The sequence below is a fragment of the Trachinotus anak genome, unplaced genomic scaffold (genome assembly GCF_046630095.1).
Source record: "Trachinotus anak isolate AG129_WGS33_773 ecotype Australia unplaced genomic scaffold, CSIRO_AGI_Tana_v1 ptg000005l, whole genome shotgun sequence".
Lineage (NCBI taxonomy): Eukaryota > Metazoa > Chordata > Actinopteri > Carangiformes > Carangidae > Trachinotus > Trachinotus anak.
This window is the reverse complement of record NW_027273856.1, coordinates 22,836,757-22,853,080: the sequence shown is the minus strand read 5'-3', so window position 1 is coordinate 22,853,080 and position 16,324 is coordinate 22,836,757. Positions and strand designations below refer to the sequence as shown.

The following is a 16,324-nucleotide window of genomic DNA, read 5'->3' as shown; positions in this document are numbered from 1 at the left end:
GTTGTAGTAGTTGTATATTAGTAGTTGTACAGTATCATAACACAACCCAGTTCCGGACCTTTATTTTGAAGACCGCGGGATTTACGTTCGTGTGGTATCGCGTTAGTAGAACGACTCACTTCCTGTATGAGTGTGTCTGAGATTTTCATGTGGCTTACACAAATGTGTGCATCTGTCAGCCAGAGGTGAACATGGCAGACGTCTCGGAGAGGACACTACAAGTCGCCGTCGTGGTTTCTTTCGCCGCAGGCTTCCTGGCGGGCTGGCAGGCCAACAGGATGAGGAGGAAGTTTCTGGACTGGAGGAAGAAACGGCTGCAAGATAAACTGTCAGAGACACAGAAGAAGCTGGATTTGGCTTGAATGGTAAGGTGAGAGCTGTTCTAGCTACACTGGGATATGAGCGCAATTTAGGCCTGTGCTCCTTTGGCGAGTCTGTAGCCGCAGTAGTAGAGGTAAAAGTCAGATATTGGTCAGTAAATCCTCAACTGTCTGTGAGCTTAATCTTCTCAAACAGTTCAACTGTATAGGACAACTTGTTTCAGGTCGAGGTTGAGTGCGTTAATTCATTTGTCATCATTTCCATTATGAAGAGTTTCTAATCATTTTAATGTCCTTTACTTGTCAGATTTGGGGCTCTTGGATTTGGATAAATGACTTCAAGCTGCTTGATCCTGGATGTGCTGCGGGGAAGAGACCTGATCATGACATACCCCTGTCCTGCACTACCTGCATTGTCCTGCCATGCGTTTTGAATTAAGACTGGACTTGATATTTACTAAGGTCTTTGGAAATTTAACCATTTCCTAGACACAGCAGCCTCTTGTCTGCCTTAAGACAGAACATGGGAACTTTCTCTTTGGTGGTTTTCCATCTCAGCTTGTCTTGGTATCTGTCCGTTTCATATCTGGTCAAATAAATTATTGTGTTTTTCATGTTTATCTTACTTTGTTTTTTTTCTACTTTTGGAAACCCAGTATTCCACATCGAGGTTGCAGCTTTCAGGATCACAGGCTCTCTCACGTGTCGACATCACACACATTCAGTTCAAGAGTTTAAAATGTATGGAATCATCTGAATAATATTGTTTGTGTCCAGAGCTTATAGAGGCGGTAGCTCTGTTGCCTAAATGTCCTGACCTCAAACACACTAGCACCACCGGTATATGAATGTGTATTTGTGACAAATATGTGTGTGTCATGGGGAAAGTGAGGAATTGTAAAGTGCTTTGCAGTGTTACATAAATATAGTTCATTTATTGCTTTATTGCTGTTAAAAGCTCAATGGTTTCAGACTTTACAGGTTTTACTTTGAGTGAGGTTGCCATCTGCAGGATGAAAGTGAGAATCACAACTTATCTATGGGCTCTGTCCGTCACCACAGCCATTGCTGTGTTAGACGTGAGACATGGCAGTTTATCAGGAGTATAGTATCACTTTTGTGATTTGTTGAAAATGTTGAACAACATAATCTGAGCCAGACCTGTCAAATGAAATGCTCTAAGAAAGGCTACAGTATATTTTTAAAAATAACCCTGTAACTCTGACACATCATCAACTTAATAAAATACTATATTTAACAATAACATTCACTTTAAGTCCACTTACTAACTTTTATTTAGAGCTTTGAGCCACATCTGACTGTGGGATGCTGCTGATCATCCTGATGAAACTGTATGTTAAACAACTGTTTCCAGAGTCAGGGATGAACTTTCACACTCAATGATATAAGTGCTATTTGAACCCAATTTAAAGTTGAAGTGTATAAGTTTGTGCAAACACATTCAAAAAGTGGATGATTATTCTCATGATTTTTATTGACTTCAAATTGTACACGTACACTGCTTGTCTATAGGTGGTGCTAGTGCACTTTCATACTCTATGCGCACAAAACAAGTTTTTGCCTACAGCATTCTAGTCTGGAATTAGATCTTGTGAGCAGATCTCTCTTTTTCATTATCACCAGTCTAGCAGACCTATTACTACCTCTCAACAAGCTGCGGACAAGACCTTAAGAAGTCTGCTTTCCTCTACACTCCATCAGTGGCTTGATGAGACAGACGATGGAGAGGGTACTGGAGACAAGCTAAGATGTCAGATAAATACAAAGAATCTGTACTGAGGTTCACCTCCTACGATTTGCACATCTCAGTATATTTATTTTTAAGTGCAGAACAGCCATATGCTGGTCTATGTGTCAGTGCTCAAAAACAAAAAGTACAAAGACAAAGGAGCTTTTTTAAATGTAACTTTTAAGGATGACCTTTAATTACATGTCCACTAAACTGAATTTCAAGTCACTCTGCACTTGTAGCTTAGACAACTTTAAGGTATTTTTTCACATTTTCACTAAGCCTATATTTAGAGAAACATATCTTCACATATATGCAACACAACACAGCATACATTGCAGTCATACCATTGCTGACAGGCTATGTCACTGATCATAAATATCTTAAAAGATACAAATAAAGAGAGCCAATTAGAAATATGTCAAATATCAAAATAAACACAATATATATATATATATATATATAAATGGATCAAATGCTCAACTGATTATGGCTACAATTTGTAATTTTGTCACATATATGTGGATTATCTTTACAAAAACTTTAATTTTTCATTGACTTTCTCTTAAAATTCACTTGAATAGTATAGCCTGGTTTTTAAGGATGAAAACAAGAGGGATGACAGGCAGCTTAGTAGAAATTAAAAAGTGTGAGAGAGTGTCTTGACAAATGGAGGGGAAAATGAGTGTCATGGGAGGAGAAGTGTGTAGCTGTTTGTGGTTTTTTTTTTTTTTTGTATGGTATTCAAGGGAGGGTGTTATTGGTCCCTCAGTGTCTAATGCTGTGGCTAAATTGTGATGAATAGCTTGCTGGAGTGTGCTGTGTGTGCGTGCAAATGTGTAGACAGCAGCTGTCTATTCCTTGCTTATTTTGCAACAAGCTGTGTGTGGTTGTGTGCAACGGCAGTGCTGGAGCGTATAACTGAGAAATATTTTCAAGGCAGACGAGAAGGACAGCGACTAGAGGAGATAATGTGCAAGAGTGAGAGAGTTCACACTGACTGCTATGATTGATCTGATTTTCCTAATTGGCACGTAGACCTCAGAGCCTATGTCCTTCGCTTACATTGAGTGAGCTCAGTGAGTGTCATGTTTAATAAGATTCCTGATTGGCTTACTGGCTGTGTGATTGTGCCCTCTGGCTATTGGGTGACTGCAAATTGATGAGAGGAGAGGAGCAAGAAGAGAAAAGTGTTAAGAGGAGAAAAGAGGACAAGATTTACCCAGTATAAAAGATAGCTCGAGAAGAGAAATAATGAAAGGCCCCTGCTAATAATGGTGCATTTAGAAAAAACAACACTAGATTTTCCAGCCATGTTGGCAGCTCTGTGTGGCTGTACATAGGTACAGCACTGCTATGAGCTTATCGCTAACATTAACATGCTCACAATGATGATGTTAACATGCAGATGTTGAGCAGGTGTACTGTAATGTTTACCACGTTGACTACCTTCATCATCAAATTTGTGTAAGCATGCTAACATATGCTAATTAACGCTAAACAAAAAGTTATCACAGTTCATCTTGAGGGGAACATGAATGAGTGTACGAAACGTCATAGAAAATGAAGCAGCTAATTAGAATTCAACCATCATGAATTTTATTATTCACATCTGTGCTGTCGTTGCTGTGACATGTTAAAATGTTGTCTGCCTATGTGAAAACACAATTCAGTCTATGAAACAAAGACAGGCTCACACGTTTGTGCAAAATAATCTTTTCTATCAGTCAATGTGCACCTACACAGAAAACAGGGTGCATTTGTGTGGAAGAGGGCAGAAAAACATGCCTCTTCCTAATGCTTTTCATCATTCTCAGTATGTAAGTATGAATATTGTATGAGTATACACAAATGTGGATACACACATGTACACATAAAGACACACACATAGGTACACACACACCTGAGCTTACTGGCCTAAACTTCAGTAGACCTCACACACGTTTGTTTATGGATGACTAGGAGCTTGTCTCAGATAAGTATTGCGATAGTGGATTGTAGTAATATGCCGACAAGATTTCCATTTAAATAGTGATATGATTGTGGCTCGCTTTATTTAAGGCTTCTTTCGTGACACCCTTTCCAGTAGGCTTTTCTGTAAAGAACGAGAGCAGCAACACCTCCACTGTGTTTGACAGTGGAGAAATCACTGAATGCAGAGAGATTTCAACAAAAACATAACAGTCTTACAACCACTGAAAGAAGTTTCCTCACCATAGTACTCAATCTCCAACATAATTATTCAAAATTCAGAGTTTTTTCTTTTGTCTCACATTTCTTAAAGGTTTCATTACAACTATAAAATATGGCATCCTATATAGAGGCTTTACAAACTGGAACTAATAATCATATATCCATACTTCAATAATTCATTTCTGTCCAGAGAGACTTAAACTTGCCCCATACACATACACATCAGGAGCAATTTGGAGTTCAGTGTCCAAAGTGTCAAAGACACTTTGACACTTTTGGCATCAGCTGTCCCCATGTTTTTATCAGTAAAATACTGCTTTGTAGATCAGTTATAAGCCATTAACGAAGATCTTTTGGGTTGCCAGTTTTTGAAAATTCCTACAACTGATTTATATCCTCCTCTTGTATAGCACTTGCTTTATCTTTTTAGCTCTCACCTTATAACCCAAAAAAGTTTATTACTGACTTCAGTCATCCTTCAATTATGTCTAATATACTATTACTATGTATTGGCATACATAGTATACACTATGTATTCTAAAAAGCTTAATGGAGATAGGGAGAGTGTGATATTATCCGTGTGTTTTTCACCATAAGCAGCTCTTTTCATATTACGCCAGTGGGGAACCCTCAGGGCCTTCTAGGCCAAACATATCAGCATTTTAAATGTTATATTTCATCTCTTTCGTTCTCTCCTAATATTAGTACCCTCATTTTCTGTCAAGTTCATTGAAAATAGAGTTATCCGATTTTTCTTTCTTTTTCTTTCTTTCTTTCTTTTTCTTTCTTTCTTTCTTTCTTTCTTTCTTTCTTTCTTTCTTTCTTTCTTTCTTTCTTTTTTTGCCTTGTCAGAGAGAAGGTTAGCTGGCTCACTCATCAGTTAGGACCTTATAACCAGGACAGAAGGCCTGAAGCCCTGTACGTATGTATTTGTTTAGAAAGTGGCAGGTGAATTACCCAATCACATTTTGATTTATAGTGGGTGGGACCAAAAAATCATTGCCCTAGGTATTCAATTAAAATTCAAATGGGTCAAATTTCCTCAAGAACTGGAGGGATTATAAATAACTTCTTTAATAATGATATGTTCTTTTCTCATTTCAAGGAAAATAAGGGCTGTAATAAGTACATGACAGAGAGCTTTTGTAGTACAGTGGTAAACTGTACTACACAAAATCATTTATTCAATTTCATCAATTATCACTACATGCTTTAATTAATCTCTGACAAAGGGTGATTATATAGCAGTTCTTACAGTTTGGTTGAGCTGGTTTCTTGCCTACAATTTGATTAACACCAAACTTTATTGTTCAGATGAGCAGGATCTTTTTCTTTCCTGTCACCTCCTGTTTTGTGTGTTCGGTGGTGTAATGGGTACAGTGTGGTCGTGGTAGCACTGCAGGGTTAGAGTATCATTTCCCACTGGGAGTGCTAAATGGATGCACTCAAGATGCTTTGGATAAAAGCACCAAATGAATGACAGATGTAGCATTGAGCTATATCCAGAGCCATGCTCACATCCTCTCATCACTCTGTTTTTAGTATACTTGAACAATCTGGGCACACTCAAAGGGGTGTCTGTCGTTTATGCTCGTCAGTTGTGACGTAAAAAAAAAAATGTGAGAGCCACATGCTTTTACTGTTCTTTAAAAACTTCAGATCATTTCAGATTATTTTTCTTATCAAAAATGTCTCAAAAAATATGTGAACTAGATGAGAAAACACAGCATGACCCATACATTTCACAGTTTCAACCATACCTGCAAACTAGTCGCCTTTCGGCAACAATCACTGTTGTCTGTGTCAATCAGGTCATTCATGAATGACGAGAAAATGACCGTTTGCTATGAGATAATCCCTCCTGCCAATCCAGTCTAGCATCAACCTTATAGGATGGTCGTTTGTCTGATATGTAATGTTAGCTAAACTCGCTAGCATTATCTTATTTCATGGCATTTGCCAACTTGGTTACCAGTACAAAGCTGCTGTATGTAAAGTAATAAGTATACTCTAATCTCAAAATGCTCCAAAAGCCTTCATTTATGTGCTCAAATTTTCTTCTGGAGGAGGATGCCCCCAGGCCTGATTTTAGTTTTATATCCGGTCAACAGTGAACCAAGGTCACCAACCTAGACTTTTAACAAGTAAACCTCACATTAGTCAGATGAGCCCAATATGAGCCCACACTCCTTCTGTCTAATGGCTGGGATCTAGGCTATATTTAACTCTGAGCAGAAACATGTACTTCTATGAAAGCCATTAAGCACTGCATCCTTAAAATGCAGACTGAAGAAAGCAGACCAGACAGCAGGAAAAAAGCACACAACTATAAATTCTTTGAAAGAGTGATGAGCCATTTGAAGGACACACAGTTGTGAAGTTCACTTCAGAAAGACCATGTAAATATAAAGTGACAACAAGACCAAGTTTTGTTCATTTGCGGACTTCTCTTAGAAGAATAAAAAAAACTAAAGACTAATGATCCATAGCCAAACTGGTGGACAAGAGAGGGTGCTAGGCTCGTTTCACACAAGACAATAAAACTGCAGTGTTGGTAAAAAAAAAAAAAAAAAAAAAAAAAAAATGGAGACACATTTTCTATCCTTAAATCCTCCCCACAGTGTAAAGTTTGGCCAGAGGGTGTTGCCACAAAATAGACTATAGCGTTACCAAACCTTATAGTGAGCATCATAGTGTTTTGAATCACAGAGATTTGCATAGCAGACTTCTGCACTTTCTTTGGTTAAGATCATATAGAATCATGTGTAGTGACTGGAAATGACACATAACTATAACTATGTGTAGCTGGTTAGGAAAAGTCAGAATAGCATTAAAATCATTAGTATTTGTGCTTTATGAACCTTTCACAACCTTTCCATTTGACCTGACAGTGACACTAGAGAAAAGGTTTAAGAGTGACAAAAATACCAACCAGCGTCACCGTCCTTACAGCTAGGTTGCTCCTGATGTTAAAAATGCATTTAACCAGTATGACAAGAGACAAGCATTATGTCTCTGCCCTCTCTGGTTTCAGAGAAATATTCAATTCTGATCTTATGTACATACAGTACATTTGGCTTTGCTTAGCACAGGGGCCTTGTCATCACCACAAGGTGGCCAGACTACCAGGGAAGACCACTTTAAAACCATAATGCGTCATTTTTACAGGCCACTTTCTGCTTCATTAATTCATGGAACAGTCAGTGAAATGATGGCACAGTCCGATTTGTAACTATACATGCAAATCTGATATGAGGAAAGCTTTACGGCAGCAGTCAGTGTCACACACTGTAAACATAGCTGGCCAGAGACAGAACCAATCAGAGTGTGGTGTCCAACTTTGGTTTGATTCAAATTCACAGTCGCAGTCCCAAAGGAAAATCCATCACATTTAGTGTATTCAGAATTCATTGTATGTCACATTACACATTATTGCACATTTGGCAATTACTCCTTTTTGAGAAAGAAGCATTTTGAAATGGGCAATCACCTTTGTATAATTACTGTGATACCAACTCAAAAATGCATATGTACAGTTTGTTTGAATGCTTAGTTTGTGTGTTTTCCTTCAAAAACATGCCACACACAACAACACAGTTTCAACAAGGGCAAGATGCACACACAAAGTCAGCCAATCGGAGGAAACTGCTTATTCCAGCTGATGGAGTGTATAATTCCAACATTGGAATAATAATGATGCTATTGTAATTCAGATGGATAGAATAGAAATTAGATTCTAGGGCTTTTTGCATATTGTCATTATTGGGTTCTGCACCATTCCCTTCCTGAAAGTGAAATGAATAGAGAGATGGGCTGGGTTTACAACTTGCTGAAGCGACCCACAACTCTCACCTAGCAGCAATTTATGAGTCTAAAGTAAATCTAATGTGCATCTTAATTAAGTCCCAAAATTAAACAGTAGCACAAACACACACACACACACACACACACACACACACACACACACACACACACACACACACACACACACACACATGAATTCAAGCATATGCACACACACATGCACAGACACACAGAGCCACCCTGTTGGTATGCAACCTGAGAGTAAATGGCTGCAATCACATTAAGCACCCTGGCAATTACAGTGAGAACAAACAACATTTCTATACAGCATTCCTCATAATGCCACTTCACGGAGTGGAGTGCCCTAATTGTGCTCCGTTTACTGCAGAAAATAATCTATGTCACTCCCACTTTGCTTCCCACATGCAGCCAAACAACTAATCAAAGCCCTGAATGTCCCTTTATCTCCTGCACTCAGGACTGTCAAGTGTCTTTGAATGAATACTGAGCATCTAAGTATCATCTAAGACCTTAGACAAGACGAGACAAGATTGAGATGTTCCTTCTTCTCTTTTACTCTTCTGCTTCTTTCACTCGAGGCTAGGAGATGGCCTGTGGCAAGGGATAAGCTAAGAGAGAATTTCCAAGTGTGGATCAATAAAGCATTGTGTTATGATGATTACTATTACTTGTGGGAGTCTTCTGCCTTTTCTGTTTTTATTTAGGAAGAGGGTAGGAAATGTAGAAGAAACTGTTCCTGTCAATATGTGGTCTCATCCTTCCAGGGGCAGAAAGGATTCTAGTGAATTTAAGTATTTATTAAGAATGGCACCATTCTCAGGCCACATATAAGAGGTCTACGCTACATATCACTGCAGGCCTAAACTTTAAAACCTCAGACTTTGTGATTTCCATTATTTTCAATGTCATCTGAAGAGTTACATGTTCTTCTGTGCAGAGAGAGAAAGTCCATGCTTGAGCTCAAACTCTAAAAAGCCACTGGATAAACCCAAAGAATTAATATAAAAGCCATGTACTGGTGGAAATATCAGGAGAGCTAAATATTATTTTACTTTTGGCAATGGTTTTTTACAGTGCCACTAAGGAGATTTGCAAAGTTAGTAATAAATATGCTGATTGTTCCTCTAGATGCTGCAGACATGTGCTTCTGTAGAAGCATGCCAATTATGCTATTAAGAAATGGAAAGTTTGGGCACACATTAAAGTTAATTGAGCAAAGAAAACAAAGGAAAAGGAAGGTGTGTTTGGCTCCTAAATATTCTGCCATATTTAAAATACATATGTATTATTGGACAGCAGCAAATACTACACTCATTCCATTGTAGAATAACTAATGATTTTTGAATGAAGCCCTCAGTTTACTAGTGCTTTTTGTCCATTTACTGATCCAGGAGAAACTGTCCTCCTGAGAAAAATGACATAATAATCATTATCACAATCATTCCAGGAAGTGCCTCAAAACTACATATTCCATTGCTATAGTCAAAAAGTCGATTGAAAAAATGGAAAACTACATGAGGTCAAGGAAAGATGTGAAGGAGAATTCATGGGGACCTAGGAAAAGACCACCATGGTGCTAAGAGAATCCAACTGCACTTACACTAGGTTTTTTTTTTTTTTTTTAAACCAACTGTATTTATAACAGAATGTGTGAAATAAATTCTGATAAAAGTTCAGCTTACTAGCAAAATAAACACAGTTGGGGTAGGAATCGTTACAGGAGCTTTCAGCTGCATCTCACAGTCTCACACTTATTTTGTTACAAATGCCTTATGTTGTTCACACCACATTCTGCATCAACCATTGCAATAGTCCAGCTGAAAATGGGATTCAAGAGACCAGACCTAAGCCAACATTAGTCCACAGAAAACGCTTTACTAATGCCAGATCAGATTTCCTATGTGACTGACTGCTGTTATCCCCTATACAGGTCTGAGTGCGATACACAGCATGGTCCAAAATAGGTCATTGTACACCATAATTGAATTGCAATGTTCACTGTTGTATTGTGGATCAGTTATGGCCCAAACAAACATGCCTCCAGTGTTCAATCACCAATGTCCACCTCCCATGGCAAATGTTAAGATGAGATGTTTTATGTTATGGTCCATTTATTGTACACCTTTGGGATTGCTTTCTTTGAAAACCCCAACAACACTGCAGTACTGCTCATGGCACCTCCTTCTCTCCTTTTTCAAACTCTGTTAGATCCTTGGTAATCCGTTCACAAACAAAGAAACTTGAGCCTCTGCTGCATAAGTATTGATGGGTGGATAAATGGGAAGATTGGTCCCAGCTTTTTTCTGCAGTGGCAGGGTGTGTTTTTCTAGTCTGTGTGTGCTATAGGCCATGATGGATCAAAACGTTGTTCACATTGATTAATTCTAACAAAGAACAACACTTTCAAGTGTTGTAAGAAATAAATTAGTTAGACATCCTCTTGTTTCATTTGGAGTTTAGTAGGAAGAGATTTGTTAGTCACCAAACTTAAAGTGATTGTTTGAGGTACTTGTCCATAGTAAGTGTATTACCTGCAGTAGATTCTGAGCCACTTAAAAAATGCCCAGAGAAAAAGCTAATATCAGTTGAAGTTTTCACCACTTAATTTTCACTACTTAATCTTGCTGTCAAACAGCTCTTTCCTTTGGAACTACAGTACCTGTTGAACTACCGTATCACTACGCACATATCTTATGTTCTAGTGACTATGGTGATGCTAATGGTATTGTATTGACTATGTATTGGGCTATTTACTGGCTGATGCTGTGGTAAATAGAATACATAGATAAAAAAAAACGGTAATAAAACCAGTTAAAAATGATTTAAAAAAATCATTTTGTTATACAATCTATATATCTACCAGACACACAGTAGTACCATCTACTCTACTCTTTTAATTTCAGTTTTCGTATTTACCCTCCACATCCCACTTTCTTGTTGTTTCTTGCCACTTATTTCTGTCACTGTTTAGCTGGGTCAGTGGTGCATATAGAAAGGGAAAATAGAATTAATGAGCCTCTGGGTAAATAAATGGATTTTGGCATTCGGCTCCTTCGTTTTCTTGTTCTCTGTTTCACCACAGTACTGACAGAATAATCAGTCCTTCGGTTAATGATTTAATCAACCTTTAAAAAGGTATTTTTCCTTTCCAAACCGTTTCACATGGTAAGCCCTCTGATGGTCCTGATTGCAATAAAGTAAAGCACTCTCTGTTCTGCTTAATGGGGAAATTAGGCAAGAATGAAATTAAACAGGGATACATTTGAGAGTGTGATAAATAATGCCAACCTAATGAAATCCTTACAAAACTATTTTGTTTCCCTTGTGTGGTTACCTGGCCCTAACATTCAGGCATTCACGTCGGACGTCACTCAAATACGTTTCTTTAAGTCAGGCAATTTGTAAAACTAAAGCAATCTGAACTCGGACCTTGAGGACAACCCATTTTGGAGAGATAAAAGGTTGATCATAATCAGCCCTGCACATTTATCCTCAAATTTGACAGAGTTGCAGTTTAATCGAATGTGTAATCACACTCAGACATTATTGTGTTTGCCAGGGGGATGAGCACACTTTGGCTTTGGTACCAGATGCACAAATCAGAACTTTTAATGGTGTTGTGCAAAATGTCTGATAGTTGCCATTGTAGCTCCATTGCTGGATGATGAACACTGAAGCCAAAAGTTGATAATGCCTCCCTGCAGAGGCAGAAAGCAGTGCAGAAACCCACTCATTTCAACCGCGGCCAGCCTTATTGCCCTCTTTCATCTTCTGTACCTCTTTGCTTTACCTTTGATCTTACATTTCTGACTCCACGGTCCTGTTCTGCTGCAGCACTTACACCTGTAGACAAAGAGGGAAGAGAGGAAGTGTTAGGCTTTTAGTGAAAAATTGTAGACATATGCACACAAAGGCACAAACACAGCTACTGTACACACACAGTCTATATCATCTGCAGAACATCTGCTCGCCATCAAATGTGGCATCAAAGGCTTCTTGTTACTTGGATTGCATTAGCTTCCTGATGTTTCAGCTTTGATATGGCACAGCATTACTTCAGCAAGTGACACATCCTCCTACTCCACTGCCTGAAAGTCTGCAAGCCTCAGTCCTTCATGTCCCAACAATGCTACTGTCATTCTGGCTGTCTGGATAATGAAGACAGATCACTCCTGTAAACATCGTCTCTCATGAAAACTCCCAAAAGTTAAGGCTGTATCACTGTGCTTAATATTGCAGGCTAATACAGTTTGTCCTGATTTTCGCAAGAGAGTAGCTCAGGCATGTTTATCAATACTGTCACTTGAGCAACAGACATTTTGTTTGTCTCCGTACTCAAGGAGCTTAAAGGTGTTAGAGTGAGATAAGTGGAGCTGTCGCTTCATGTTGAGCACATCAGTAATCTGTTGCTGTTCTCTTCAGGTCACCATTATCTAAATTAATTTGGTAGTTATACATTTTATATGAAATTAGCAAGTGATACCACTTTCATTATCCTGAACATCAGCATGGACCCATTAGATTCTGATAAGTCTTCCATAATGTACATGCACATGGTTAATATTCAGATGCATAGAGGCTGTGTGTGTGCATCAGTGTGTGATACACTTTTTCCAGTTTACTTCATGTTTTTAGCGTCATGGGAAAGGAAATGCTCTGATGATTCAAACAAGACTCGGTCAAAACCTCATATATGTCTGGACCATGTTGTCATATCCTGATTTTTTAACTACGACGTCGTCTGACAAAATCACCAAACACATAAATGAAAGACAAAGACCGAGCTGTGATTTCAGCTGTATTTACTTATAAAATGATCACGCAGAGAATCAGAATCAGAATCAGAATCAGAATCAGAATCAGTTTTATTGCCAAGTATGCTTTCACATACAAGGAATTTTTTCTGGTGATTGGTGCAATTGATCAGAAACAGTGGGGCTCTCTAGCCTTGTTGATGAGGCTAATAGCAGATGGGAAGAAGCTATTTTTGTGGCGAGAGGTTTTGGTCCTGAAGGACCGCAGCCTCCTGCCAGAGGGGAGTGTCTCAAAGAGTTTGTGTCCAGGGTGGGAGGAGTCAGCTACAATCTTCCCTGCACGCCTCAGAGTCCTTGAGGCGTACAGGTCCTGGAGGGACGGAAGATTGCAGCCAATCACCTTCTCAGCAGAGTGGATGATACGCTGCAGTCTGTTATTGTCCCTCTCCGTGGCAGCAGCGTACCAGATGGTGATGGAGGAGGTGAGGATGGACTCAATGATGGAGGTGTAGAAGTTCACCATCATAGTCCTTGGCAGGTTGAACTTCTTCAATTGCCTCAGGAAATACATCCTCTGCTGAGCTTTTTTGATGAGGGAGCTGATGTTTAGCTCCCATTTGAGATCCTGTGTGATGGTGGTTCCCAAGAAGCGAAAATGCTCCACGGTAGCCACGGGGGAGTCACACAGGGAGATGGGGGTGGGTGGGGCTGGGCTCTTCCTGAAGTCCACTATCATTTCCACTGTCTTCAGAGCGTTTAGCTCTAGGTTGTTCTGCCTGCACCAGGTCACCAGACGCTCAGTCTCCCACCTGTAGGCAGACTCATCGCCATCAGAGATGAGTCCAATGAGAGTGGTGTCGTCTGCAAACTTCAGGAGCTTGACAGACTGATGGCTGGAGGTGCAGGTGTTAGTGTACAGGGAGAAGAGCAGAGGAGAAAGAACGCAGCCTTGCGGGGATCCAGTGCTGATGGTCTGGGAGTCAGACACGTGCTTTCCTAGCTTCACGTGCTGCCTCCTGTCAGACAGGAAGTCGGTGATCCACCTGCAGGTGGAGTCAGGCACGCTCAGCTGGGAGAGCTTGTCCTGCAGCAGAGCCGGGATGATGGTGTTGAAGGCAGAGCTAAAGTCCACAAACAGGATCCTGGCATAGGTCCCTGAGGAGTCCAGGTGCTGGAGGATGAAGTGGAGAGCCATGTTGACGGCGTCGTCTACAGACCTGTTGGCTCTGTAGGCGAACTGCAGGGGGTCCAGGAGTGGGTCAGTGATGGATTTGAGATGGGACAGGACAAGACGCTCAAATGATTTCATGACCACAGAGGTCAGGGCAATGGGTCTATAGTCATTTAGTCCTGTGGGCCTTGGTTTTTTGGGGACAGGGATGATGGTGGAGGATTTGAAGCAGGCTGGCACGTGGCAGATCTCCAGTGAGGTGTTGAAGATGTCTGTGAACACTGGAGACAGCTGATCAGCACAGTGCTTCAGGGATGATGGAGAGACAGAGTCAGGACCGGCTGCTTTGCGGGGGTTCTGCTTCTTAAAAAGCCTGTTGACATCTCTCTCCAGGATAGAGAGAGACGTTCCTTTGGTAGGGGAGGAGGAGGGTTCTGATGTGGCTCTGATGTGGAGGTTAGTGTCAGGCTTGTCCCACTGTCTTTCAAAGCGGCAGTAGAACTCATTCAGATCGTTGGCCAGACGGAAGTCATTAATGGAGAGAAAGTTAGAAGAGACAGACTATCTTTCTTTTTTGAGTTCCTTTTTCAGGCTTTTGCCTTTATCACCGTCATAGTGAGAGAGAGACAGGTGTATTGGAGAGAGAGAGAGAGAGAGAAGACGACATCGAATCAAATCTGAGCTGCCATGGCAAAGATTAAGCCCAATAGCCACGTGCTCTACCAGGTGAGCCACCAGGACGCACTGTCACAGGCAGGCTGTCTTTCTCAATTTGTCTGTCACACAGAGCACAGCCTCCGCCTGGGATCCACAATAGTTTAGCTTTTATTTACTTCCAACTCCGGATCGTAACAGGCTTTTATTAGAGGCAGGTCTTTAACTCCCTCTGTTTTATATGTAAAATTGGTCATAGCGGTTAGTACAAAGCCTTGTTACTGATTACTTCTCTCTCTCCCTCCCTCTCTCCTGCTCTCTCTGCTCGGTGTATCAGATGTTTAGTTATTTCTCTGTCTCCTTTGGTAATAATGATACATGTAATAAAAGTAGTTTATTTGCTGTAATGGAGGCTCGGCTCAGTGAAGTGGAAGCGCTCCTCCACTTTCCCGAGCACCTCCTGAGCAGCTGGGAAACCAGAGCGGCTCAGTAGACTGCCTGTAACAAGAGGTGTAGCCCTGAGCCCTTGGTCGGCATCCGTGCAGGGTCCAGTCATGTACCAGGTTAACAACACTGCAGACTGTGAACACCCCCCTAACAGAACCTGTTTGCACCAGAATCTCCAACTCAGTGTCCAGGTACTCTGCTGACCAGTGGTGGAAATCAGTCAGTCAGTCAGTCAGTCAGAGACCTTCAAGGTTGTAGGGCTGGCCCTGCTGTTGCAGTCCAGCCAAAATGTGTTAAGTCTCTGAAGAAGGAAAACGTGTCTCCAAAGGATTGTGTTTTAAAATTGTGATCAACGAGGGAGGATCAAAGAGGACTCGGATCAATTTCCACAGAGGCCTAATCAATTTAAATACCTGCATACATGCGTCAACTTATTTCAAATATCTTAGGATATTTCCATGATTGAAATCTGTTTTAATGTCCTTAATTTTGGTAAGTGTGCTATAACTTTAATGGGACAAACTTGAAAGCCTCTAATTCACACACTCCTGAGCTCCATCGTATATTTCCATTTACATATACCATAGTCATGGACATTAATTTATGTGATGCAATCAATATGAAAGCCAGTTGACTGATTCTTGAGGTTTAAGGGCTCCCATAAAAGTTTTATTGAAACTGTACTGAGTTTAGTTCTTAGCCATGGCAACACTTATGTTCTGACACAATAGTTACAAAGCCAAGAGCATATTGGGTGTGAGTTAAATGTTTACGGAGCATGGACACCTGAAAAGTGATGGAGTTTGTGTTTTAGAAACTCCATCAGAGCCAGGCTTGTTGTTTTCTTATTTCCACTCTTCATGCTGACTTAGGCTAACCAGCTGCTGGCATTATCTTCCTGTAATTATCTTCCTGCAATGAGAGATGTTCCTACATCTAATTCTGGGCAAAAAAAAAATTATATTATATTCAGGGTTAAATGGGAGGAAAAGACTAACTGTTCATTTAGTTTCTGAGCCAAGAATTAGTTCATTTCACACACCTCACATTTTCTCAGCTGTTGATTTATCAATTTGCATGATTGTGGTATTTGCAACTTAATCCATAAATCCATGATTGGCTTGTTTTTGTCTTTTCTTGCAGTGTTTGTTTATATTGATTTGCGCTCGGAGTCTGTGGATGACTTACTGAGGCTAATCACAAATAGCAT

General features: G+C 40.2%; 1 protein-coding gene across 2 annotated transcripts; it reads left to right on the top strand.

Annotated features, from left to right (window-relative positions):
• Nucleotides 1-103: 103 nt before the first annotated feature.
• LOC139622006 (mitoregulin) lies at nucleotides 104-940 on the top strand. Of its 2 annotated transcripts, none has more exons than XM_071479027.1 (2): nucleotides 104-370; nucleotides 628-940. In XM_071479027.1, the coding sequence occupies exon 1, from the start codon at nucleotides 192-194 to the stop codon at nucleotides 360-362; it is 171 nt and encodes a 56-aa protein (XP_071335128.1). In that variant the 5' UTR covers nucleotides 104-191; the 3' UTR covers nucleotides 363-370; nucleotides 628-940. The 2 variants fall into 2 exon arrangements, with proteins under 2 accessions (XP_071335128.1, XP_071335127.1); XM_071479026.1 differs by having other exon boundaries at nucleotides 111-365.
• Nucleotides 941-16,324: the final 15,384 nt, after the last annotated feature.